The following is a 27,440-nucleotide window of genomic DNA, read 5'->3' as shown; positions in this document are numbered from 1 at the left end:
GCATTTGGACCATCATTAGTATGTTACTTAATGTGATTTCTTTAATTCCCAATGAATTGCAATTCATCTTTAAGTCGTCCCTTTCCCTTTCATATGCAGTGCATTTCATCCAAATATTTCCCTATAATATGTAATGTTTGGATAAGATTTGAATGTCTTGTTCATAGCCTATATGTGTGAAAATGACTTTTACCCTTCTGGATATTATTAATGTATATGTACAGTAATACAGACTCTTATCAGAAATGAGCACTACAGTCACTCAATGACACACACTGACTAATAAGGTCAACCCATGAGGAAGAATGTGCAATATGAAAACCGTAAAACATCTGATCACACTTTTTACAAAACACCATCTACAATTCCTCTTTATGGTATGATTTATTCTTTGGAGAAGCCTATCATGTAAACTGTGTAGTACATATCAAAGTATCACAATATTACCATCTGATACCTTCACTGTACTATGGTACCACCTCAGTATGACATCTAATGGGGATTTATGATTCGACTGTAATAAAAAATAACTATTGCATTTGATTACCCTGGTAAATTGTGATTTGTGTTTTCCAACGACAAAAGAAAGACATTTCTGTATAAAACAGTATTTATTAAAACAATTACACATACAAAAAGCTCATGTTTGTGATCTGATGACAGTTTGCATAAAATCTGAGTTTTTTTTACATTTTCCCTCCTGATCCGAGCAGAAATGATAGCCTTGAATTTGAATGTCACTTCCTGCTGGTATTTTGAAACGGCATTTGCGTGTGCTGAACTTTAGGCCGCTGTGTCATTTTATAATCTCCTGTGTCCTATCAGATGGAAGAAATGAATCATTTGATAATGCAAACACGACCTTCTCTGTGATAATCGTACGCAAGCACACGTTTGAGAGCTGTAGATGTGTGCATTAAACACAGGGTCTCGTCACGAGTGTCCCAACACATGGAGTCTGGCTTCACTGGCTGCTTCGGGACAGACTTCCAGACGGGCCAGCCGGCTCTGCTCCAGCGCGATGGCCTCTGCCGAATGTTTGCACTTCTCTGAGCCGCACTGACAGGTGAAGTACTTGCTCTTGATGTCCCAGAAACGATCGCCGTAATCAAACCTGTCACAGATAAGAAAGAAAAAAAATCAGTGATCATAAAACCAACAGGAGGAAAATGTGTTAACAGGAACAGGATGCAAATACGGTCATAAATTCCTTGAGATCGAGCCACAAGGTTGTGCCATAAAATCATAATGCAATCAAGTACAGCGAGATAACAAACAAACACAGGCTCACCCGAGCTCCTGTCCGGTGAAAATGTCTCTGGAGCTGAAGAAGGCGATGCGAGGGAAGCGCAGGTCCTGGTGCAGCATGAACACGCGCACGGGGATGATGTTGGGGTCACACAGATGGTTTATAAAGCGGCTGATGTTACCATAGTAACGGGCATCAATACAGTACACTTCACCATCCTGCGAAAGACAGGGTTATTACAGTTAAATAAAACTATTAAAAACATTTCTGTGAACTGAAATAACGTATAAATAAAATACAAATATTAGATAAAAAAACACTATAATTACTAAATAGAAATAAATAAAAAAATGAATAAAACAAATAAATTTAAACCTAAATAATAATTAAAAACTGATTAAAAAAAGATAAAAGATCAAAATGACTAAAAATTATAAAAATAAAGGTGAATTCAATACATTAATAAAAACTAATGTTATATAATGTAAATAATAATAATAATTCAAGTTAAAAAGTAAAAAAAAAACTAATTAAATATATTAATATAAACTATAATATAGTGTATATATATATATATATATATATATATATATATATATATATATATATATATATATATATATATATATATATATAGTATATATAATAATAATAAAATAAATTAGATGTGTGTTGCCTTAGCAACTGACTGAAATTAGTTTCAGTTGAAGCTGGAAAATAAATTTATTATATACATTTATATAAATAAACTAATGAGAATGACAAACTGAGCAAAATTACAAAACAATTTACTAAAATAAAAATACAAATAAAACTGAAATTATAAAAATAAAAGCTAATTCAATATATTAATAAAAACTCAAATAGTATATAATGTAAATAATAATAATAATAAACAAGAATGAGAAATTGTCTTGGCACCTGACTGAAATAAATTAAGCACTAGAATTAATAACTGAAAATAACCAAAAACTAAATAAATTGCATTTAAATAGTAATATAAAAAAATATTAAAAATGACAAGCACAGTGCAAAATTGCTAAAAAAAATCTAAATGAGATGCTAAAAATAAAAGCTAATTCAATATAATATAAAACGATACAAATATGTAAAGCATACAATTTCTATATAATGTCTGATGGCCTGGTTTTCCAGATAATAGATGCTGATAGTGTGGCTCTCTGAGAACAAAATATTACTTGCATTGCACATACTGTAGATGGCTGTTTATACTGCATTGCATTTTGCATCAAAGCACATGAATAGCCACCATGCAGCATGCTGCTTTTGGTCAGGAAATCAAACATTTTTTTCATTGGTTCTCAAATTCATTATTGTATAGTGCTTTTCACATTATACTTTGTTTAAAAGCATATGTTAATGTTTATAATATCTTATATATATATCAGATTAGAGCTGTACGGTATTATAGTTACATTCTGCAGTGATATAAACAAGCAAGCAGATTTGTGTGGCGCTTTTGCTGCAAATGCATGTCAGCGATGTTTGTCTGCAATTTGCATGATTTTGTCACTCCTGAAAACTGGCCTTCAGACCGTCCACAATCTGGGCTGAAATCAGTGACACGACACCTTGTTGTCCAGATCAAAGAGGTACGAATCGTCCTCCCTCACGTCTGCTTCTGCGTCAGAGATCAGCTCGCCAACATACCTGCACAAACACACACACACACATACGTCACAGCAGAAATAATAGCTTCAACCGGCCTGCGTTCACCAGCCTGAATGCTTTCACTCACTCGCAGATGAAACTTCCTTGAGGAATGTCCTGAAGCGCTCTGACGCCCCATCCCATCTTCTCCGTCCGGTAGAGCTGCAGACGCACCCTGAAACACACAATCCACTTCAGCCGGGAGCTCACGCAAAAGCACTTTCTTAAAAACACCTGAGGTTCATTTGACATGCAAATCATCCCAATACAGTGAATTTATCATGAAAATCATCCTGGCTTACTTGATTCCAGCTTGAACCACTCGGTTCTTGCAGGTTTTATGGCAGGAGCAGGCCATGTTGCACTCGAAGATCAGAGGAGGCTCAATTTTGTTAAACTCCTGAAGGAGGCGATGATCCTACGAGAACACATGTGTGCTGTTATACAGCATCCAGTTGTTGATTGTAGAGCTCATCATGGAGATGAAGCAGTAATTTACCTTGTCGTACCAGCAGCGGATGCTGAGCTGCCCGCAGAGACAGTTACTGGAGGAACAATCGTCTGTGCAGCTGCAGTGCTGAAACAAACACAGCTCTCTATAAAATCAGCACACGGATGACTGCAAATAAAGTGTGGTAGTCCTATTATGAAGAACAATTAGGGCTGAGTAATACTGAATATGGTGATATATATAATAGAAAAACAATTGTGGGCTTTTATTTTGGTTTCTAATGTCCAAAGTCTTTTCTCTGAGGGTTTCAGTTTTATTTATCTGCAAATTAATATTTATTTTTCTTTTATTGACATTGATTTGAGATCAGACCACTCTTTTTGGTTGGTTTAGTCATAAAAGTGTCTGAATTAAATTTGAAAAACAGTCTGAATCAAAATTACAGTTGAGAGATCATTTCCACGATTCAGTTGTTTTAAAAGTCCATTTCAATGAATCAATTCAAAGCGATGATTCAATGATTTGTTTGCATCCTATCTTAAAACTGCTCATAGAAGTAAGAAGTTTTCTGACAGAAATTTAATACTTTTATTCACCCAGAATGCATTAAATTAATACAAAATGACAGTAAAGACAATTTTAATGTTTTTAAAAAATTCAAATTTCAAATAAAGCTGTTCTTTTGAACTTTCTATTCATCAAAGAATCCTGAAAAATAAAATGTTTCCCTGATTCCCCCAAAATATGAAGCAGCTCAACTGTTTTCAACAGTTTTGATAATAATTAGAAATGTTTCTTGAGCAGGAAATCAGCATATTATAATGATTTCTGAAGATCATGTGACATTAAAGACTGGAGTAATAATGCTGAAAATACAGCTTTGATCACAGGAATAAATTACATTTTACTATATATTCAAATATAAAACAGCTTTTATAAATTGCAATAGTATTTCACAATATTACTTTTTTACTGTATTTTAAATCAAATAAATTAAGCCATGGTGAGCAAAAAGAGACTTCTTTCAAAACATTTAAAAAAAAAAATCTTACTGACCCCAAACTTTTCAATAGAAGTCATATTGGAAAATACTGCTCTTTATTGTAGTATCAGTGCACATGAATAAATATGATTAAATATCATACAGTATATTCTGTAGTGTTGTGTATGGAGTGGCACCTGCAGGTGTGTGATGTTGCGGTCGATGTTCATGGTGGATGTTTCACAGTTCTCTGCGATGTATTTGTAGTCAGACGGACTGCCTTCATCGTCCACGCCGTTAATACACGGGATGGGAACGTTCTCATAACCCTGAGCCACGTCACTGCACCACACACGCACACACACACCAGCATTATTTACTACAACTAAAGGTATTAAAAAAAGTAGTTTGAGATCATTGAAATAAAGCTGACATAAGTTTTTCATCTAATAGTATTCATATTATTTTAAGCTTAAACTTAATTGAAAATCAGAAATATTGCTTTGGCAACTAACTGAAATAAATACATTGAAGTTGAAGTACTAAAATTACTTGAACTAAAAGAGAAAAAAAAAAACTAAAATTTAAAATGACTAAAAGTAAATAAAAAAACAAAATAATAATAAATAAAAAATTACTAAAATTAGAAATGTTGCCTTGGCAACTAAATGAAATAAATTTAAGTTGAAGTACTAAAATTACAAAAAACAAAAACAAACTAACAACGGAAATAAAGATATATTAAAGCTAAATATAAATTTTATAAACTAATAAAAATGACAAAAGCACATAAAATTACTAAAACAAACTAAAATTAGAAACACTGCCTTGGCAATTAATTAAAATAAATTATTTGAAGAATTACAAAATTTTTATTATTATTATTAAAATGACTAAATCTGAAATAAAATAAATTGAAGCTACATAGAAATATACTGTATATTAAAAAAGGTTAAGAAAAATGACAAAAGCACATAACTAAACATTAAAGAAAGTTTAACAAAGAAAGTTTTAAAAAAGGAAAAAAAAATGTTGCCTTGGCAACTAGCTGGAATACGTTTAAGTACAAAAATTATTAAAGCTACAACCGAGAAAAATAAAATAAAAAATATATATAAAAAAAGAAAAACAAGACTAACATATTAAAATATACTTTTGTAAAAATAAATAAAAAATAAGAAGAACTACTAATAATATATAATTAATACTAAAAGTTATATAATTTATTTAATTCTCAATATTAAAGAGCACACACTGACCTGCATATGATCCTCTCTGTCCGTACAACACGATTGGCGATTCCCCTATGCAACTTCCTGTTAATCTGTAGCGCCACCCAGACGGGCGTGTCACAGCGGGCGAGAGAGAGCGGTGTGTCGCCCTCCTTATTCATAATGTCGATGTCAGCGCCTCGAGAAAGAAACAGCCTGGAGTAAAGACGAACAGAAGACGTTAGATGAGCCTACGACACTAAAAGCAGCTCTCAGGCGGCATTTGACCCACGTGACGCAGTCGATGTAGCCCTCGCGAGCGGCGATGTGCAGCGGTGTGTCTCCGTGCAGGTTAACAGACGAGAGAGGACAGCCGGCGTTCAGGACCAGCGTCGCTATCTCAGCGTTGCCCGCAAACGACGCCCAGTGCAGACAAACGTTCATCTCCTGCAGACAGACAGACAGACACTGTGAGACAGGGCCATAACCACCACAGACATTAAAGTGCCCCAATTATGGATTTTTGAAAATGCCCTTTCATGCAGAGTGTAACACAGCTCTAAGTGAATGAAAACATCCTGCAAAGTTTTAAATCTGAAAGTGCACCGTGTATAAAGTTATTGTCTCTCAAAAGAAAGAGTGGACTCTGAATCACTGAAACGAGTGTTTCATGTTGACATCAACATGCAACATTAGCATTGTTGGTCTTTTCCCGTTGGTCTGAATGAAAATGCAAATTCATTCTTTGCCACTAGGTGCCGCTTAATAGCGGTTTTCCCTGTAACGCTGTACACAAAGCAGCACTGCGCTCACAAACGCTGCTTTATCAGGCATTACAGGCATGATGAAATGAAATCGACCAATCACTGCAGATTAGAGTCACGCAAAAGAGGGGTTTGGAAAAATTCATCGTTAAACGAATTGTTTGGGAGTCATTGAGCAAGTAAGGTAAAAATAAATGCATATCATAATGTAAACCTGTTGGTGAGATGGAAGTTTCAAATCATTTAACATAAGTCAACTGTTTTATGATAGAAATGTTAAATGACCGACAGCTATTTTCAGTGATGCAAACTACTCCACTTTTTTCCTCAAATATGGCTATTTTTAAAGGGTGAGAGAAAGAGAGATTAAAGTTGCATGTGTCAATTAAGTTACATGAGTGTGTGTCTCTCTACAAACAACGAAGCTGAGTTTAACTTCAAAATCAGCTATTTTACCGCTTCGTTGCTGAGAAATATAGTGTAGCGATTCAGTACCACTATTTTATTAATACATGTCAGCGTTGCTTCTGTGTGCGATCTCTGAGCGTCAATAAAAGCAGCACATTAATAAATAGTGGTGATTAAACTGACTTGGAATTAAACAGTTTAAATGCAGACCTGCACACATATATAAAGTTGCCCCCCCCCCAAAATGTTCAAGACATGGTTACGGCCTTGCTGTGAGAACACTCGTGTTTCCTGAAAGACTCGCATGATTCACAAGACTCACTTTGTCTCTGAGCGTGACGTCGGCTCCTCTGTTGAGCAGAGCTCTGATCACATCTATATGTCGATGTTCTGCCGCCCAGATGATGGGCGTCCAACCGCCGCTATCCTGAAACACATAGATGAGCTGAAAACTAGCAAACACTTATTTCCACCACAGAATGTGTGTGTGTGTGTGTGTGTGTGTGTATATATATATATATATATATATATATATACACACACACACACACACACATAAACACACACACACACACACAGTGCCCTCCATAAGTATTGGAACAGTTAAGACAAAATTGCTCTGTTAGCTGTGGAGTCAAGACATTTGCAAATATGATTAAAAGATGAATGTGAGACAAAACTACAGAATGTCACATTTTATTATTAGCCGTTTCAACACATACATGTTTTACCAAATAAAAAGAACAGCACTTTTAGAGTTCATCCCACTCATTGATGTGAGCATAAGTATTGGGACAGTTGAACAAAAGGCAGATATAAAAGATTAAAAGCTATTATTTAGTTGCAGATCCCTTGCGCACAATCACAGCAGTGAGTCTGAGACCCATAGACATCACCAGACTCTTGGTCTCATCCTTTGAAATACTTTTCCCAGCCTTTAATGCAGCCAATCCCAATTGTTGCTTGTTTTGGGGAGTTTCTGCCTTTACTCTCCTCTTCAGCTGCTGAAATTCATGTTCAATCAGATTTAAATCTTTCCATTTCTTTGCTCTTATAAATTCCTTGACTGAACTGGCAGGGTGTTTTGGGTCATTGTCCTGATGCAATATGAAGCACTTCCCAATGAATCTGGTGGAATTTTCTTGAATATTGGTAGGCAAGATGGTTTTGTATTCTTCCAAATTCATTCTGCTACTGTCATCATACATTAAGTCATCAGTAAAGTTGAGAGGGCCTGTTCCAGAGGCAGCCATGCATGCCCATGCCATGACACCACCTCCACCATGCTTTACAGATGAGGCTGTATGCTTGGGATCATTTGCAGTTCCCTTTTTTTTCTCCACATTTCTGCTTTCCCATCACTTAGATAAAGGTTCATCTTTGTCTCATCGGTCCATAAACACAGTTACAAAACTCTTCTGGCTCACCTTTGTGCTTCTTTGCAAACTCTAATCTTGCCTTTCTATTTTTGGTGCTGGTCAGAGGTTAGCATCTTGCTGTGTAGCATCTGTAATTCTGTGTCAAAGCCTCCTGAGGACAGTAGATTGTCAGAGCATCACCCCAGCTTTCTGGAAGTTGTTGGTGATTTTACAGACACGTCTTTTAGGGTTAATTTTTTTTAGGCTTCATTTTCACAGCTTTTATGATTTGTCTGTCATCAACTACTGTTGTTTTCTCAGCCGATCAGGTCGTTGTTGGCTGCTGGTGTCGCTGGTGGTTTCCAAACTCTTGATTTCTCCGTGCCCTTTGTTTTTGCTAGAGCTCTAACTGTTTTCCTCTTTTCTTTTAACATCCAAATTGCTTGCTTTTCTTTCAAAGTCAGCCCCCTCATCTTCATCCTGGTTTGTGTGTGTCATCATCGAATGCAAGATTCAGAATACAGAAGTAATGGATATAACTGATACGACACAATCCCTGCTTTTAATATCTGAAGAATTAATGCAACAGGACACAGCTGATCACTTAGAAAGACCTGTGAGGCAACTGCTCCAATACTTATGCTCACATCAGATAGAGGGATGAAACTCTAAAAGTGCTGAACTTCTTAGCTGGTAAAACATCTATCTGTTGAATCACCCAATAATAAAATGTGACATTCTGTATTTTTTCCTCAAATTCATCTTTTAATCATATTTGTAAATGTCTTGACTCCACAGCCATCAGAGCAATGTTGTCTTTACTGTATGAGTTACTGCAAAATGTTAACTCATAACTGCAAGACACAAACTTACACACAAAAAAAAAGAATTGTTATGAGATGTTGACTCACAATTGTGAGTTCAAACCTTGCAATTTTGAGAAGACAAGCTTTTAGCAAGTTCATAATAGTGAGATATACAATTGCTGTTATGAGATGAAAAGTCTGAATTGTGAGTAGAGGTCGACCGATATGGGTTTTTCTCTGGCCGATATTTGGAAATCAGGGCAGTCGATGAACGATATATGATGTCGGTTTTTTTGGACGATATGTTTGGCCGATTTTCTTTCTTTCTTTTTTTTTTCCCCCTTCATCTCAGGGATGTTCATTTTTTTTCAGTAATTTATCAAAATATTTAAAAAGGTTTGCAAAAAGGAGAGAGAGAAAAGTCACGTATAAGTCGCATTTTATTATTTCATTCAGAAATAGGCCTAATGCCGACGTGAAATGTTTACAAACATTATAATAAACACTGTAAACATAGCTAGGCTATTTTAGTTCCCCTCACTCCACAACAAATGCTTTCAATTAACAGTATTTAGAAAAGAACAAGAATTAAAAATATAAGAAGCTAGCTATAAACGACAAGCCAAAACAAATTAATTTAGGCTAAAACGAAACTGAAACCAACGTTGGGTCTCTCATTCGACACAAAATCAAATGTTTCCGTATTCGCGATGTATTTGAATGCCAAAATATTATTTATTATGTACAGGTGCATCTCAATAAATTAGAAAGTGTTGAAAAAGTTCATTTTTTTCTTCCAAGTCATATATTTTTTCGATTCATTGCCTGACATATTGTCAAGAGGAAGATGAGAGACACCAGACCCAACGATGCAGATGACCTGAAGGCCGCTATCAAAGCACCCTGGGCTTCCATACCACCTCAGCAGTGCCACAAACTGATCACCTCCATGCCACGCCGCTTTGAGGCAGTAATTAAAGCAAAAGGAGCCCCTACCAAGTATTGAGTATATATACAGTAAATGAACATACTTTCCAGAAGGCCAACAATTCACTAAAAATGATTTTTTTTATTGATCTTATGAAGTATTCTAATTTGTTGAGAGAGTGAATTGGTGGGTTTTTGTTAAATGTGACCCTAAATCATCACAATTAAAAGAACCAAAGACTTAAACTACTTCAGTCTGTGTGGATTGAATTTATTTAATACACGAGTTTCACAATTTGAGTTGAATTACTGAAATAAATAAACTTTTCCACGACATTCTAATTAATTGAGATGCACCTGTACTTCACAGAATTACTGAATTTCACAGGAAAGATTTGTTTATTTTTTATAAATAAAGAACTGTATTTCTTTAGTCAATTATTACATTACATGTTACACGGGTTTATTCATTTTTAAGTATTTTGGGGATTTTAAGAACAAGTGGAAAATGTGCTGAATGTTTCATTTCATCCAAGTGAAATTAACAAGCAGTTAGACTTCATTTACGTTCGTTTTAAACGCGGAGCCAGGTGCGAGTGGACACAGGTTGCGCGCGTGCGTCAGGCCTTGTCCATATTGCCAGATGCGCTCGTGAGAGACTTGCGCAGTTGGCTAGAGCAGTGCTGATCGGGGAGAAGGTGCGCTCACTCTGTTGGTTAGGTTGGTTGGTCACTCAAAGCTGGCAGTCGTGCATATGATCTGGATCAGAGTAATATCACGTCCACATCGCAGGCTTTGCGATTAGCAAATTGCAACGTCTCAAATCGTGATTGCGATTCGATTTCGATTAATCGCACAGCTCTACCAGGTAGTTCTCTCTTCAAAAAGTTAGCAGGCAGAGGGGGACATCACAGGGTTATCCGTTGTGCCAGTGGAATGGCAATCTGCTTGCCATCACGTGTTGCTGCGCCTGTATATTAATCGGCCTAATTTGTAGCACAATCGGCCGATGTTGATTAATAAAAAAATGCCAAAAATCGGCCGATCAATCGGTCGACCTCTAATTGTGAGATATAAACTCTTAATTTTGAGGGGGAAAAATTGTGAGTATGTCATGGAATTAAAAAAATTAATTGCACCTTTTTAATCTCACAATTCTGAAAAAAAGTCAGAACTCTGAGGTGTGAGCTCATAATAACTGCAAGATGTTAAAGGATTAGTTCACTTCCACAATCAAACTGTCCCTATTATTTCGTTCATGTCAGGTTTTTGAGGAAAACATTCCAGGATTTTTCTCCATATAGTGGACTTCAATGGTGTGCAAAGGATTTAAGGTTAAAAATGCAGTTTCAGGGCTCTAAATGATCCTAGCCAAGGAATAAAGGTCTCATCTAGCGAAACAAAAAGTCATTTTCTAAAAAAAAAAATATTTTATATACTGGAGAAAAATGACTATATGGAGAAAAATCCTGAAATGATTTCCTCAAAAACCTGACATGAACATCTTGGATAACGTGGGGGTGAGTAAATTATAGGGATTTTTTTTTATTTGTGAAGGGAGATAATCCTTTAAAATCACAATTATGAGTTTATATCTTACAAAGAAATCTCTTATTGCAAGTTCATAACTGTCATTACAATAATAACTGTTAAGAGATGGATTAATGAGTTCAGAAACACACCTGTGCGTTTAAGTCCACCTGTCCGGTGCTCAGTAACAGCATCACCACCTCCAGGTTCCCCAGTTTAGCAGCGTGATGAAGACCTGTAGATCTGTCCTCTTCCTGAACAACAAACACACACGATTCAACACTAGAGCTGTCAAAATGGCTGAAAAACTACATTCAAATTTCATACTTAATTATTATCAATATTCAAATTTAAAAGGCATGATTTTAGTCAGGGTAATAAAAAAGAGCTTCTGGCTTCTCTCCTGAGGCCATAAAAGGGCGCATCGAGCATTCCTAATATTACTAATGCACGATATTATTAATGCACATTTATTCAAAGCAATAAATAACAGGACAATCTGTAAAAAAAGATCTGTGCATAATGTTTAAAATAAGGTTTATAAACCAAATATTATTTATTAAGTTGCTTAAACGATTAGAAAAAAAAAACAGCATCATGTATGTATGCATTGCTTAATACAAATGGCCGAAAACCAATCACAAAGAGTACTTTTTTCATTTAAAAACATGAGATGCAGTGGGATGGGGAAAAAAATTGAACTTACATTAATTTTACATGGCTTTCTAAACATGCGTCTCTCTTGTGCGAGACGCGAGTGCAGTGGTGATAGATGTCCCTATAGAAAATGTGATAAATATGCGTTGTGTGTAAACGCCTTGGTTTCAGTTTTGCCTAAACAAGATCTCCGCATTTATGTTCTCCTTTTTTTCCGTAATATTTTGAATGAACAATGCAGCAGCGCCACATGTCATCTAGTGGGTTCAACTGGATAGGCTAACAAAGACATTAAAACACTTACATTGTCATCGCATCTCGTGTGTCACTAATAAGGCTGCCTGACGCACAACAAAAGTGGATTTTTATTTTAAATTCGATGAACATTTGAAATTGTAATGTTTATTTGGCAGCCCTTCTGAACACAGTCACAACATGAAATAGAGCACGGTCATGTGTTTGATTCATACATGAACTGATCAAATGCACACCTGAAAAGTTGCTTTGTCTGCCAAAATGCATTAATTTATATTTAACTTCACACAAAAGTAGAATATTTATGTTTATTGCTTACCTCATTTTTTTTTTAAATCAAGTAACAGGTGGTTCAGGCTATTTTTTTTAAGTCAAGAACTGCCAGGATATGAGGAATAATTGACCCAGGACTGTTGATTTTTTAAAAATGAACCCAAACTCAGAGTATAACAGAAATTATGATTAATATGCATTATTTTTTCATTGGTCCACTGTCAAGATATTACAGACAACAAAGTGTGTGTGTGTGTGCATGATACTTACTGCATGATAGACGCAAGCTCCGCTCTGGATCAGGTATTTCACCACCTCCACATGATTGTTCACTATGGCCTCTAAAAGAGGGGTCCTCAGGGTCTTATCTTGGGCATCCACCTTAGCACCTGCCTAAAATTAACCACAGCACAAAAGCAGGAATTTTAATGGAAACTTTCCTCAGATACAAACTAAGACAAGTCGATTACTTAAAAAAACAATTCTCAGCAGCAGTGATTCCCAAAGTTATTTGTTAGCCTTTGACGTGAAATATTGTCTTGAAGCCACCCTGAGATTTTAAAGTTAATATTTTATTCATTTAACATCACATTTGCATCTACTCTAATGTCAGCTAATGGTCACATGACAAGCAGATAAATAATCATTTTTATTATTTATTTATTTTAATTTAGCAATTGTATGATTTCATTAATTACATCTTTTATTTTGGTGTTTTATTTTCAAATTATGTATTTTCATTAGCATTTTTATGGTTTAAAAAATTAAGTATTATATATAATTACATAATATATATAATTATTTTATTTTGACAATTACAAAAAAATCTATCAAAATAAAGTACTTAATGAATAAATCACAATTAAAACCCATAATTTGAAAATTAATTAATTTGGTATTTTTATGTTTCAATTATCACTAAGTATTTTATTTTGATTGTTCTTATTTTTTCACTATATATTTTGATTTAGCATTTTTATTAATTATTTATTACTATAGAATTTATAATGATTGTTTCTATTTTTAAATTACCTCCAATTAGCATTTTCATGATTTAAGCATTTTAATAATATAACCATGCAGCCCTTAATAATCAATTAAATCAAAAGTAAAATACAATTTTAAAATAAAAACTGTGCTAAAAATGCATTTTATTTTTACATTTTTATGACTTAATTATTACTAGGCATTTATTTTGATTGTCCTTATTTTTTCACTATATATTTTGATTTAGCATTTTTATTAATTATTTATTACTATAGAATTTATAGTGATTGTTTCTATTTTTAAATTACCTCCAATTAGCATTTTCATGATTTTAGTATTTTAATATATTTTTTATTTTTTTTATATTTTTTTAATATAACCATTCAACCCATAATCAATTAAATCAAAAGTAAAATACAATTTTAATATAAAAATTTATTTTATTTTTACATTTTTATGATTTAATTATTACTAGGCATTTATTTTGATTGTCCTTATTTTATAATTCTATATTTTAATTTAGCATTTTTAGGATTTAATTAACATTTAATTAGCATTTCAAAGTATTTTATTTTGATTGATTTTTATTTTAAAATTGTTTCTTTTATTTTGCCATTTTAGTAAGGGTTTTGATTTTGATGGCTGTGAATGTAGAGCTCACCTGTATAAGCAGGTAACAGACCTCCAGCAGACCCCTCTGAGCGGCAGCGTGAAGAGCGCAGCGCCTGTTCTGAGAGTCCGGCTGATACGACGGGTCGATGCCCTCCACTGACAGATACAGAGAGAGAGAATATCAGCTCGGATGCTGAAACCTTCAGCAGATGTGATATATATACACACACACACACACACACACACACACACACACGCGCACACACGAGTACACAGGTACGTACTGAGCATGAGCAGAACTCGCTGAGCTTCTCCCTGTTTGGCTGCAGGATAGAGCTGACGGGGATGAAAGCGCAGCTTCTTCCTCCTGACCAATCAGAGAGCCAAGCAGATCACATGACAAAAACATAATCTTTAGCCTGAGTATGTTCAGAATAGCACACTACCATACTGTTTTTGCCTCAATTCTGTGCAATGTGGGTTGTTTTTTCCCACATGCATACCAGTGTTATTTCAGTAAAATTGACATTCTATTATAGTTTTTGTTAATATTTTGAATTAGAATTTATTTTAATATTTTCTGTTTACATCTTGTTGAGTTTTATTCAAATAGACAGTTCACAAAAAAAGTATAAATAAATATTCTTCATATTTACTAGCTATTCCAAACCTTGATGCCTCATTTTAGTATAATCGATATACTATAATAGTTTTTGTTAATAATTTGAATTAATTTTCTTTTATATTCTAATTGTATTTAAAAAATATATATTTTCTGTTTACACTTAAATTGTAGTTACAGTTTTATTTTTATTTTATTTTTTAAGCAGTTTTATATATTTTAGTACTTCAAGCTAAACAAAAAACGAGAAATGGGCACGGAAAACCTGGATACTGGAAGAATTTTAATATTGTGATTTATGGACCTGGAAAAATCATGGAAACGTATAAAATCAGAAAATGTTAATAATTTTGATAAATATAATATAAATATATTTTTCTATATTTGGCAATTTATGTCAAACTATATAAAATTCCTTTTTGTAATTAAAAATAATCTAAAGTTCTTGTTAAACTAAACGAAAATAAGAAATGTTTCCTTGGCAAATAGCTGGTTGGTTTTAGTTAACAATAATAAGCCTGATGAATACAACACCCAAGACTACAAATATACAGTTGAATACCATATCCTATAATGCAATGCACTCTCAGTGAGACGACTGAACCAGAAATGACAGAATCTGTCATTTTTAACATCTCTTAGACTGGCAGTAATATCATGTGGTCACCTCTCGGTGTCCTGTGTGAGAATGGCTCTCTGTAGCGCCGCCCTCCTGTCTCCCGGCGGAAGTGCACTGGGACAGACTGGCTTCCCATTGGGCAGGACAAGCGACGGTCCCACACTGTCCACCCCTCCGTCGCCCAGGGCAACCACATCCTCTCCTGGAGTGGCATTGGCTGGCTGAGTTTGCAGCTCCACCCCCTTTGTTACATCTCCACGACATCGCATCCTTGCACTGAGTGGAAATAAACATTTCAACATTAAAAATTTCAATCAAAATATTTATGTCACAACAACTCGGAGTGATTTGCAAGTTAATATCTATACAGGTGGATACAGGTGGAGCTGGGGAAGGTGGAGGGTTTCTGAAGTGTGCTGCTACTGTTACAGCAAACACTGCCAAGTATTTGAATGTTGAGCAGCGAGCTCATTGGCTACTGATAGAGGAGAATACCAATCAGTCGTGGCATGTGATAATGATATCATTATGTAATTCTGAGTTAGATCTATCGGACTGCACCATCTAGAGTTTCATGCCAGAACTTTGTAGTTGTACAAATGGCAACATTAGACAAAAACACTTGTTTATGTTTACTATTAAATAAATAACAATTTGTATATAAATGATATAAAAATTACAGTTTACTTAAATTTTTCTATAATGTGGGATGTTTTAAAAGCTTTCTTTGAAAGAGGAGATTTTTTTTGAAGTGATAATAGTAAACAAATATGAGCTATTTTACTATTAAGCAACGCATAGAACTCACTTGATCGGCTCGCCCATCTTCTTCTCGTTGTTTAACGATCGTGCTGTGGCCGCGAGTGCAGAAGGAAGTAGCGAGGGTGTGGTTGTGGTGGATGACGCACTTGCAGTGACCACGTTCGAGCCTGAAGAGGGCGCCGCAGGAGGGATGGTGACCTCGCGTGCCTCTGATGCGTCCTCACCGCAGTGAGGGCAGAACAGCAGGCCGATGCCCACTCCTCCTCGACTGCGCCCACCGCCCAGCACAGACACACAGCCCCGGTGGAAGCGGTGAGCAATTTGAACGTCCGGACAACATTCAAGAAACGTTCCCTGTGTGCAAAGTGAAAAGGAGTTGATGAAAATCTAATAATGAATTAAATCATAAAATGTAATGTACATTTAAATAATATACCACCTACTAAAAATTTATAAAATATTTTATTATTTTACTTGCATGCCATGACATGTATGTAGCTTTTTTATTTCTTCATATAACATGTTTTTTGTGGTCACAGACACTCACAGAGAGGCAGAAGTATCCGCAGCCTGGACAGCAGTGGTGTTTCACCATGTGTGAACGGTGCATCTCACACAACACCATTAGAGACACGCGGCTGGACGGACGCATCGTCTCCCCCTTCACGATTACATTGGTGCAGCCCACCAGCTGAAACACACAGAGGACGGGAGGAACCACACAAGAGAGACGGGTGCGATCAGTCACTCGGCACAAACATACTGTAAAAACTATCTGTTCCAAAGCACAGTGAGCTGCTTTTACTGTCTTTATAGCAACATTTCAACCCAATCCTGTTCATTTTAACTTATAAACCACTAAAGACAGACCAACTGTGAGCTACGAGGTTGTTGAATGATGGTGTTTGCTTCTGTTGAAGCCATAAGCTGACATTATTCCAATTTTTGTAAATAATTGTGTTTACCATCACAAAAACTACTTTACCCAGAGAAATCTCCACCAATTAGAACTGCGATGCGCAAATTGCACCTACCCCAATGAAGCACTGCAAATGACCTAACATACCTATACATATTTTACCTGTAAATATACATACTGGAGTTTTTAATTTACGATAAAACAATACAATACTTGGAAAATTACCTATATTCAATACAATTTTCAACAAAACTGAAAAAAAAAAAAAAAAAAATAAATAAATATAAATATAAATATATATATATATATATATATATATATATATATATATATATATATATATATATATATATATATATATATATATATATATATATATAAATATAAATAATGCAATATTACATACAATACGACACATTGTAGACTAAAATAATATATAAAATACAGTATTTCTAAAATAAAAATTATGACTATTTCATAGGAATTTTAGTTATTTTATTTTACACTGCAGTAGAAAAATCACAATACTTGTGTCTTAGTTCATCAACTCCAAGAAACTTTTGCAAATATATAAAAAATAATTTATTATTTTTATTGATTATTAGAGCGGTCACATATTTTTGACAAAGGAATTGTAATGATTTTCTCTTATTGCACAATATTTTTTTAAATACTATTTTACACCGATTCCTAGAAAACAATATATCTTACAGCTGAGCTAGATAAAAATATTTTCACTATATAAATTTCCATGACTTTTTTAATGTTAAATGTAAATTAAAAATGTTTTAAGGCTAGTTTTGTTTTTAATTTACTTTTTAATAGTTTACTAAAACACTCTTTAAAATGTGTTGTTTCTATATAAATAAACAACATCTTTTAATCAGCAGTTTTATATCTCTCCATTTTCTTCTAATTCAATAATGTCATTAGCAATGCTTCTTTGCCTCAATACAGTACAAAGTCCTGTCTCTTTCTTTTTGTCTGACTGCCAGATTTTTTTTTTTTTTTTTGCTTCAAATCAAAGTTTTTATTGTTGTGAATAACTTCGAAGCTGGTTGGTTTGTTTAAGGGCTTATAACACAATGTTTTTAAAATCTCTATAGGAAACAAGTGCGTTCAACAGTACAGGCTCACCTCTCCGTTGATGCTCTCTATAGCCATGCAGGTTCTGTTGGAGCGAGCGCTGAACCCGTCCACACGCGGCGCCTCCATCCTGCAGCTGCACAGAGGAAGCTCCTCCAGACGCTCGGTTTCTGCATCACTCCCATCTGCACACATCATGTGACGTTAAACACACTGACTTTATATTGGGATTATTTGGCCTTAAAGACAAGGCTAAACTATCTCATACACATTGGTAAATAAAAAAGGATTTAAAAATAACCATAACACATGTATAAAAATTATATTATATAAATGTATTAAAAATTTATTTTAATGTTTTTTTTTATTAATTATATAAAACATACGATTAAAAACAGTAGTATTGTGAAATAATTAGGGTTGGTAAGCAATACATAATGTGGCGATTTATTAATTTAATTAATCACACAAAAAGCAGCTTCAGCAAAAAATATTTTGTTTGATTCAACATAAAATTTATTTCATATACTAACACGTTAAACTGACAGCCCTAGAAAAAATGTTATTTATAATAAAATCTTTAAATAACTGTTCACTTTTTTAACATTTTAAAATGCAATTTATAACTTATTAATGCGATTTATTTAAGCTGAATCTTCAGCATCATTACTCCAGGCTTCGGTGTACCATGAAAACAGTGCTTCATATTTCTGTGGAAACCACAACGCATTTTATTTTTCAGAATTCTTTGATGAATAGAAAGCTCACAAATTTATTTAAAATAGATATCTTTTGTAACATTATAAATGTGTTTGGATCAATTTAATGCTTCCTTGCTGAGTAATTTCTTGCTAAATATTCTACTGAATCATTTTTTTTAATAGTAATACTAGCAGTATATCACAGTTTCCACAAAAACATGAAGCAGCACAACTGTTTTCAACATTGATAATAATCAGAAATGTTTGTTGAGCAGCAAATCAGCATATTAGGATGATTTCTGTAGCATCATGTGACATTGAAGACTGGAGTAATGATGCTGAAAATTCAGCTTTGACCACAGGAGGAAAACATATTCACACAGAAATCACCTATTTCAAATAGTAATAATATTTCACAATATTACTGATTTTACTGTATTTTTGATTAAATAAATGCAGCCTTGGTGAGACTTTTTTCATAAACTTTAGAAAGTCATAACTAGGGCTGCACGATTAACCTTTATCGCATCGATATTGAGGTTTTAACTCCCACAATAACCTAACCTCAGGAGTCTGAGGTTTTTTCCCCCGCCTCTGACATTTGAGTGACAAACCTATTAGCCAATCAAAATGGTCAAATCTCGCGTTCCTGGCTTGCTGGCCAATTAGAAATGGCAATGGAAACAAGGTTGTATGCAGTGCACCGGCTTTCTGTCAGCAGCAAAGCAGCTAACACACAACGTGTACCTCGAATTGTGCCAATAGAAAAAGCTTGTAACTGCGCAGAAATGGCCGAAGGCACTTCTTCGGTGACGGGAGAGGAAGCGGGGGAGCACTTGGTTAACAAGAAGGGTGGTACTTCAGCTGTTTGGACTTATTTTGGATTCGCGAAGAACGACGTGGAGCAAAAGAGTGCTAAATGTAAAATGTCGACGTGCCGTGGCCAGATCCAGAGGAAACACTTACCAGTCTATACCAGCATCTTAAAAATCACCACCGACAGCAATATGATGCATGCACAAAAAGTGTGGATGAAGACGAAGCCACGACTAGCCAGTAGTAAAAAACCTTTAATGTAGCACTCTGACACAGTTTCTGATTTTGCACTTTCTTATCTTGCAGAAGGCTGGATAAGGTGTTGTTTTTAATTGTTATTGTCATTTATTTTAAAATGTGTGCAATATAACAGTTTCATGTTCAGTAAATGGCAGTGGACTACAGAATTATTTTGTTTTTCTAATTGTAAATCTAAATCTAATAAGAATTCATTTTCTATTTTTCAGTGTTTAAGATTGTTAAATTTAAAAACAAATGACCAAGTGGTTAAGTTAATTTCCATTATGTCTTCTTATTCTTTGGTATTTAGGTTCAGGTATTTAATAATCACGAAGCATCAAACAATCTCATTACCTCAATCACTATGTATGTAGTTTATTTAACCCTCTGTGTCGTAAAAGTAACAACATTTTATTCATAATTTTAGGTTTTATGCACTTAAAAGTATCGAACGCAAAAATCGCATCGCAATATTTGTCAGAAAAACCGCAATTAGGTTTTTTCTCAAAATCGTGCAGCCCTAGTCCTAACTCTTCCAAACTTCTGACAGTCGGTGTAGCTCATCACACACCTGCGTGTGGAGACAGAGAGAGGCTGTCCGCTGCAGAAATGTCCAGTGAGTCCAGAGGAACCTCAGTGTAGTCAGTGCTGCCCAGTGTGGCTGCGACCGCAGCACCTACGGACTCCACACCTGACACACAGAGACAGCTGCTCACATCTGTTCACTCACACACACACATCATCAGGTGTCTGTCTCACCTTTATCTGTCTCCAGCTCTCCAGCAGGGGGTTTGTCTCTCCCTTTACCCTTCCCCTGACGTTTCCATGGCAACTCGTCTCTCTCTGCAGAGGTTTTCTTATAAGCGGCGAGGGGCTGATCGGAGCCAGAGCTCTGACAAACACGACACACTCATTACACTCACTGCATCACACTAGTCTGAGAACTGCTCGTTTTGATATTAGCGGTTTATTTTATCTAAAACATTCTACACACACACAACTTGTACAATTGCACAGCAAAATAAAAATAATGAGTATTAATAAGCATATATTATTTTACACTGTAGCAGTACAATTACAATACTCTCAGTTTTTATAAATATAGAAAAATTATAAAAAAATCCATTTTGTCTAAATACTGTTAACGGTCTCGCTTATTATTTAAAGTTTCCACGTATTTTGACAAATTATTTGTAGTGAGCTCCCCAAACCTAAGATTATTGGATGAAGATTTAATATATAATATTATATTTTAAACCAATTAAACTTAAAAAGCAATTCCTAGACAATAAAATATTTTGGAGCTGATAAAAAATATTTTCACTATAGAAATGCATTTTTAAGTTAATTAAAAATGTAAGTTAATATCATAACTATAATTTATTATTATATATTAATGTATTGCTATTTTAAAATTTATATGAATGACTTCTTCATATTTTATTTAAAAATATACATATATTTAGGGCTGCAACTAACGATTATTTTGATAATCGATTAGTTGGCCGATTATTCTTTCGATTAATCGATTAATCGGATTAAAAAAATATTGACCAAAAAAACCACTATTCCACATTCTGCCCAATGTCCTTCAAACAAACGTGACAACTGAATGCTATGAAAACATACAGTGCTTAATTTATTAGACCACTTATCATAATAAAGAGAAAACATATTTTAGAAATTTGTCAAAAATTTGTTTAAATTTAAAAATGTTATTGTCATTTATTGGACATAATAATAAAAAATGTCCTCATAACAGCTTGCATTCTTGCTGGTATTGTTTATGTACTTTTTGACTGCAATTGGGTATCGCGAAAAAAAAAATACTCAAATAAAAAATAAGTGCTCTGGTTTTCTTTCATAGATAACAGCAATAATGATATTATAGCATTAAAAATAGCCTACTACTGTTACTAAAGAGCTTACACATATTGGAGTACTAACCAGTACAGAAAGCCGAAAAATGATTTTGGTTATCACCAATACTGTTACTTTAGAGCAGCAGTGGCACAAACCTTACATAAACACATTGTTAAACTTACATAAATTTGTTAAGCATTGTAAAAATTGAATATAGTTTAAACCTCTATTAAAAATTAAAATAATAAAGATAATAATAAAGACGAATAAAAACACAAACTCAGTGTTAACCAACAGGTAAGAGTAATGTTCTGCAGGAACTACTTTGATCACAGTCACCTCGTCATTTCTTTATCCTGTAAAAGGCCGTTATGGAGCGTCTCATGTTTATATTCAGACAGACAATTACACGCTGTTATCCCTTTAAAGTTCCTACTCTCATAAAATATTTTAATTTATTTTAAACCTTAAATTAACTTTCAACAACAGATAATTCAGCACAATGGATATGTTTGCGCTGAAAAGCCTATTAATTGTCTCCCTCTCTACTGTGTTCTGTCCGTCTGACGCGCGTGCGCGCGCCCGCCGCGCCGGCGCTCATTCGGTATTTTAAACTTAACACAGACTGTCAGGACGGACCTTTATGCAAAAATGGAAATGCTCGCGTGAATTTGTGGCATTTATAGATATGACCGTAAACTGAACGTTTTTGCGCTGAGGACGCACACGCATCTGTCAAAGCGCCTGACAGGGCAAGCCATTACTCTTATGCATTAACTTAAAGCTTAAAATAAAGAATTATCATGTTTTGGGCAGCTTGGATCACGTGCTTCTCCGGCAGAATCTCATTCTGTTTCCTCCACTATTTTTAGATGCATTTTGTCCATAGAGATGCATTATTCAGTGCCGTAATTTGACTAACCAGCTGAAGTTGGACGTGCACTGTGGGCAGACCCGATTAATCGATAATGAGAATCGTTGTCGATGATTTTCATAATCGATAATAATCGATTTTATCGATTAGTTGTTGCAGCCCTACATATATTTAGTATTTTTCTTTTATTTTCTTGACTTTGGTTATGGCTTTAGTTAATGATAACCATAACCATAACTTCAAGATATTGGCATCAACCAAACTGTCTAAAATGATGAAACTGTATGACAATAAGGTGCACTTTCATTGGTCAGTAACACTCACATGATCAGACAGATGCTCCGCCTCCAGCGTCTCTACCATCCCATCATCTGACTGCAAAACAAAAGCACAAGACTCTCAGATTCACAGCAGCCGTTAGACTCATTTTCAGTCATTTCAGGTCTGTATGAACTGTTCACCTTGCTGTCAGAGTAAATCAGATCTTCTCCAGAGTAACTGTTGTAGAGCAGGTGGAAATCTTCCTCATCTGCCTCCTCATCCAGATCCTCCAGCCAACCACTGTGATGCTCTTTAGTCGCCGTGGCAACTGGCTCCACCTTCCCCGCTGCTGGAGACACGTTAAGTGCAGGCTGTGAAAAACACACACAGAAGTATTTACATGCTTTAATATTACAATCATTATAACGAGCAGTGGGATCAAAACTGTCACTGTTTACTATGAAACACAGCTGGATGAACTACAGATGAAATACAAACACATGACCACATCATCAGTCATAAACAGGCTAGTTAGAGAAATTAACATTTTTAACACAATAACATTTAAAATTATTATTATTCATTTATTGAACATTGGTACTTTCAATCGTATTGCTATGATAAACGATACCAATAGCAATAACAGTAAAAAGAACAACATTATTAATAATTCTTATTTGTATTAACAACAACTATTATTATTTATTATTGTTATTAATAATATTGAAATATTATTATTATTTATCAATTATTTAATTATCTATATATATCTTACTATTTATTTAATAATATTAGGGCTGTCAATCTATTAAAATATTTAATCGCGATTAATGATGGTTACCATTATCAATATTGTCATTGTTAATTTGTTTTTATTAAATATTGATACTTTTAAACATATTGCTATTGTAAAAGATACCAATAACAATTATTAAAATTAATATACATAATAATAATGATTAATTCGTTTATTTGTTGAACATTGGCACTTTTATAATATTGCTATGATTAACGGGACCAATAACACTAACAATGATTAAAACAACAACAACAAGTATTATTATTAATATTGTTATTTATTTATCGTTTTTCATTACCAGTATTTTATCAAATGTGTGCCATTTATCTCACCTCTGTCTGTGGCCTTGGGACTTTCTCTGGAGTTGCTGCAGGATTGGCTTGGGCATCAGACTCCAAACCCACTTTACGCTTCTTCACAACTGCATGCAGAGAAAAACACGTAACGGCTACAAACCTGCTACTCATAACAGTTACACACAATATGTGACCCTGGACCACAAAACCAGTCTTAAGTGAGATTTATACATCATCTGAAAGCTGAATAAATACTTTCCATTGATGTATGGTTTGTTAGGACCGGACAATATTTGGCCGAGAGATACAACTATTTGAAAATCTGGAATCTGAGGGTGCAAAAAATCTAAATATTGAGAAAACCACCTTTAAAGTTGTCCAAATTAAGTTCTTAGCAATGCATATTACTAAAGTTTTTATACATTTACAGTAGGAAATTTACAAAATATCTTCATGGAACATGATCTTTACTTAATATCCTAATGATTTTTGGCATAAAAGAAAAAAATATTATTTTGAGCCATACAATGTATTTTTGGCTATTGCTACAAATATACCCCAGCGACTTAAGACTGGTTTTGTGCTCCAGGGTCACATATGAATATGCATGATTAATGACAATTAACACACACCTGCGTCAGCGTCTGTTTTGGCGCTGCTGATGTGTTTCTCAGGTGTAGCCGCTGTGATCGACTCGACAGATTTGATCTGATCAGGAACACAGGAGAATTAGTTTATTCAATCGACCCGAGCTCATCATGACTGTATTTTCATCACAAAAGAAAGAACCTGTGGGAACGGTGGTCTGTTCATGGTCTTGCGTGCGCGGTGGACTTTAGCAGGAGGACCAGCTGAAGACAGAGCTGAGGAGGATGAGGAGAGTGATGAAGATGACGGAGTCGTCTTACTGCTCGGTCCGCAGACGCTCATTTTAGCTCTGCCGGACGCTGATGACGGCGACGAGAGAGACGAGGAGGAGGGAGAAGCGCTTTTACCAGCACTGCCTGTGAGGAGAGACGCACAACACAGCATTAAATCAAATTTAATTAATTTAAGTTATTGCTTTTTTTTTTTATCACTGAGACCTTATTTTTCTTGTGTTGCTCTGTTTCGACTTTTAATGTGCAGAGATCACATTTATGTAATTCTGAAGTTTAATAATTACATTACGCCAAATGTAAGACTTCATAAAATTATATTTAAAATCTCCATCATATCATTTATGATATGTAGGACTTCTTATAATCTTAAATTTTATAAAACAATTTGTTTTAGGGAGCCTTTTTGTGTTTGCACACATGCTCCAAAATTAATTTTACATTATGCACACATCTATTTTAGCCACAAATGCAAGTGAAACATTCGCACTGTCAAGCCCTGAAAAACACAATGTAATGATGAAAAGTAGTTTTGGACACCACAGACTGATCTGTAAAACACACGAGCACCAGTAAAAACGCACCTGTGCGTGACTCACCTAGGATTGATTTAGTGGATGTGGTGGGACGTCCCGTCACGTCTTCCATCTGTTTTCCTTTTACAAGCTCCACTAACAAAACAAACTCAACAATTAGACAAAAAAAAAAAAACTAATACAAATTAATAGAGAAACACATCTACAGAAATTTAGGTCAATGTAGCAAAGCTGTAAATCTGTTTAATCGTTTTAAATTGTGATGGAAAGATATATATTTTGATATTTCTCTGAACTATTTCATGCTATGACTGCATTTAATATGACTAAATATTCGCAGATATCATGCTTTATTTGCAATGAACTGATAATAAGGTCAAAAATTAGACATGCACAATATTTTCTTAAATCACCAGTCAACAAACACCATATTGCATTATTTGTTTAAATAACCACTGACAAGATACTACGGTGGCCGAGACGCGCTGCAACTTCAGAAAACACATGCAAATAGAAAAAGCACCCGCAAATCAAGAAAACATCTTCATCGGTTTGACAGCAGTGGGCTGTTTCATAAAACGAGTTTACCAAGGCTTATTTCAGTTAGTCTGACTTATTTTGAATCAAATCAACTGACAATAATTCTGACTAACTGAAATAAACCTGGCTTATTTGGTAAGCTTGTTTTATGAAACAGGCCCCAGGTGGTGCAAATGCTCACAACACAAACAAATACATTTTATTTGCTGTGCGTTTCTTGGTTTGTGAGCATTTGCAGCGTGTGTGGTGTCAAATTGAGGAAGTTGTTTTGTTAATTTGCAGGTGTTTTTTCTATTTGCAGCGCGTTGAGCTCTCTCAGCCACTGTAAGATACAGAAATTTAGGCCTGTATTCAAATTAATTTTCCCTTTAAAAAAAAAAAGCTTCAATCTTGAATTTTATATGCTGAAATCAGGTATAAAAATGAGATAATGTGCAGTATAAACGAAAGAAAAATGCAATAGAAAATCGGTTATTGATTGTTATTTATCAATATAATAATTTCCAGTCTTATACAGCTATATAATTGTTTAAGTACATTTATAATACAGTGAAATTGTTCAAGTTAAATCAGGAGACAAAACATTTTAATGAACTGCAGATTAAATCCAAATGGATCTAAGAAATCTAATAAATAGGCTGATACAGAACATTTTTCTGGCCAATACTAACATATACTAATGAAAGCCTAATATAAAGAGTGTGTCACCCTCACCTTCTTGTCTGGATTGAGGAGAGCTCCCATCTGATGGGGTCTGGATCAACATAATAATATATATATATATATATACAGTTAAACATGATATATAATCCAGAAACATGCCAAAACATGATCAAAACTGATGCTTTAACTTAAACTCCGGCTGAAGTTTTAAAGTAGAAACTTGAGTCACGTTAAAGAAATATGGAAAGATATTGCAGATATTAAAGAAGACATCACGTTTTTGTTTTTACAAATAATTTAGATAATCAGAGGTTATAAATTCCACATGCATAATATAACAGCACCAACCAGCAAACACCGTAAAAAGCATTTATTAGTTTAAACAGCTGTTGACAAGATCAATGCAGCTGTGCGTTTAATCACACTGATGCCTCAAACCCTGCACGAGACACTGATCAACTGCATGCTGCAGCAAAACAACGCATTATTCATATCCTCTTTCGGAAATACACATTCATATCACAACCTCAAACGCGCAGATGCACTATAATTAAGGCAAGCACGTGTAAATGTGTGTTTTAATGTGTGTTGTGTTTCTCACCTCGAGTGCGCGCTCAGATGCCGACATGATGCCGGATGCGCTCGAGAGGAACCGCAGCGCGCGCGCCCGTCACTACTGCTACGATAAAAGTCATTAACACTCCTCCATTCATACTCTTTTTAAATTTATATTTATTTGTTTTTAAATTTATAAGACTTGACATATTATTTGTCGTTTCTATATATGAAGAGTTTATTTGCAAAAATAGATACATCTTCAAAAA

General features: G+C 34.6%; 1 protein-coding gene across 4 annotated transcripts; it reads right to left on the bottom strand.

The window, feature by feature from the left end:
- Positions 1-595: 595 nt before the first annotated feature.
- On the bottom strand, positions 596-27,275 carry LOC306885174 (histone-lysine N-methyltransferase EHMT2-like). Of its 4 annotated transcripts, XM_079441537.1 has the most exons (30): positions 27,218-27,273; positions 26,668-26,707; positions 25,477-25,548; positions 24,789-25,003; positions 24,632-24,707; positions 24,036-24,124; positions 23,105-23,275; positions 22,968-23,018; positions 20,666-20,798; positions 20,478-20,597; positions 18,201-18,334; positions 16,692-16,835; positions 16,191-16,498; positions 15,431-15,658; positions 14,426-14,508; positions 14,191-14,297; positions 12,813-12,935; positions 12,064-12,135; positions 11,510-11,611; positions 7,059-7,163; positions 5,857-6,011; positions 5,613-5,780; positions 4,551-4,695; positions 3,420-3,497; positions 3,223-3,338; positions 3,009-3,095; positions 2,842-2,920; positions 1,292-1,467; positions 893-1,114; positions 598-818 (listed from the first exon to the last, which is right to left on the bottom strand). In XM_079441537.1, the coding sequence occupies exons 1-29, from the start codon at positions 27,242-27,244 to the stop codon at positions 934-936; spliced, it is 3,585 nt and encodes a 1,194-aa protein (XP_079297663.1). In that variant the 5' UTR covers positions 27,245-27,273; the 3' UTR covers positions 598-818; positions 893-933. The 4 variants fall into 4 exon arrangements, with proteins under 4 accessions (XP_079297662.1, XP_079297664.1, XP_079297663.1 ...); XM_079441536.1 differs by having other exon boundaries at positions 596-1,114; positions 27,218-27,275; XM_079441539.1 differs by lacking the exon at positions 12,064-12,135.
- Between the last annotated feature and the right edge of the window lie 165 nt (positions 27,276-27,440).

Source organism: Barbus barbus, assembly GCF_936440315.1.
Source record: "Barbus barbus genome assembly, chromosome: 19".
Taxonomy (NCBI): Eukaryota; Metazoa; Chordata; class Actinopteri; order Cypriniformes; family Cyprinidae; genus Barbus; species Barbus barbus.
Note: the sequence above shows the minus strand (reverse complement) of the source record. Positions and strands in the feature narration are given on the sequence as shown.

Bases quoted from the DNA above. Each gene is read 5' to 3' on its own strand.
- LOC306885174 (XM_079441536.1), bottom strand. From the start codon at position 27,244: ATGTCGGCATCTGAGCGCGCACTCGAG. The intron at 25,004-25,476 runs GTGAGTCACGCA...CTCTCCTCACAG, and splicing joins ATCCACTAAATCAATCCTAG to GCAGTGCTGGTAAAAGCGCT. The intron at 18,335-20,477 runs GTGTGTGATGAG...TGATGTGTGCAG, and splicing joins CTCTCTGTCTCCACACGCAG to ATGGGAGTGATGCAGAAACC.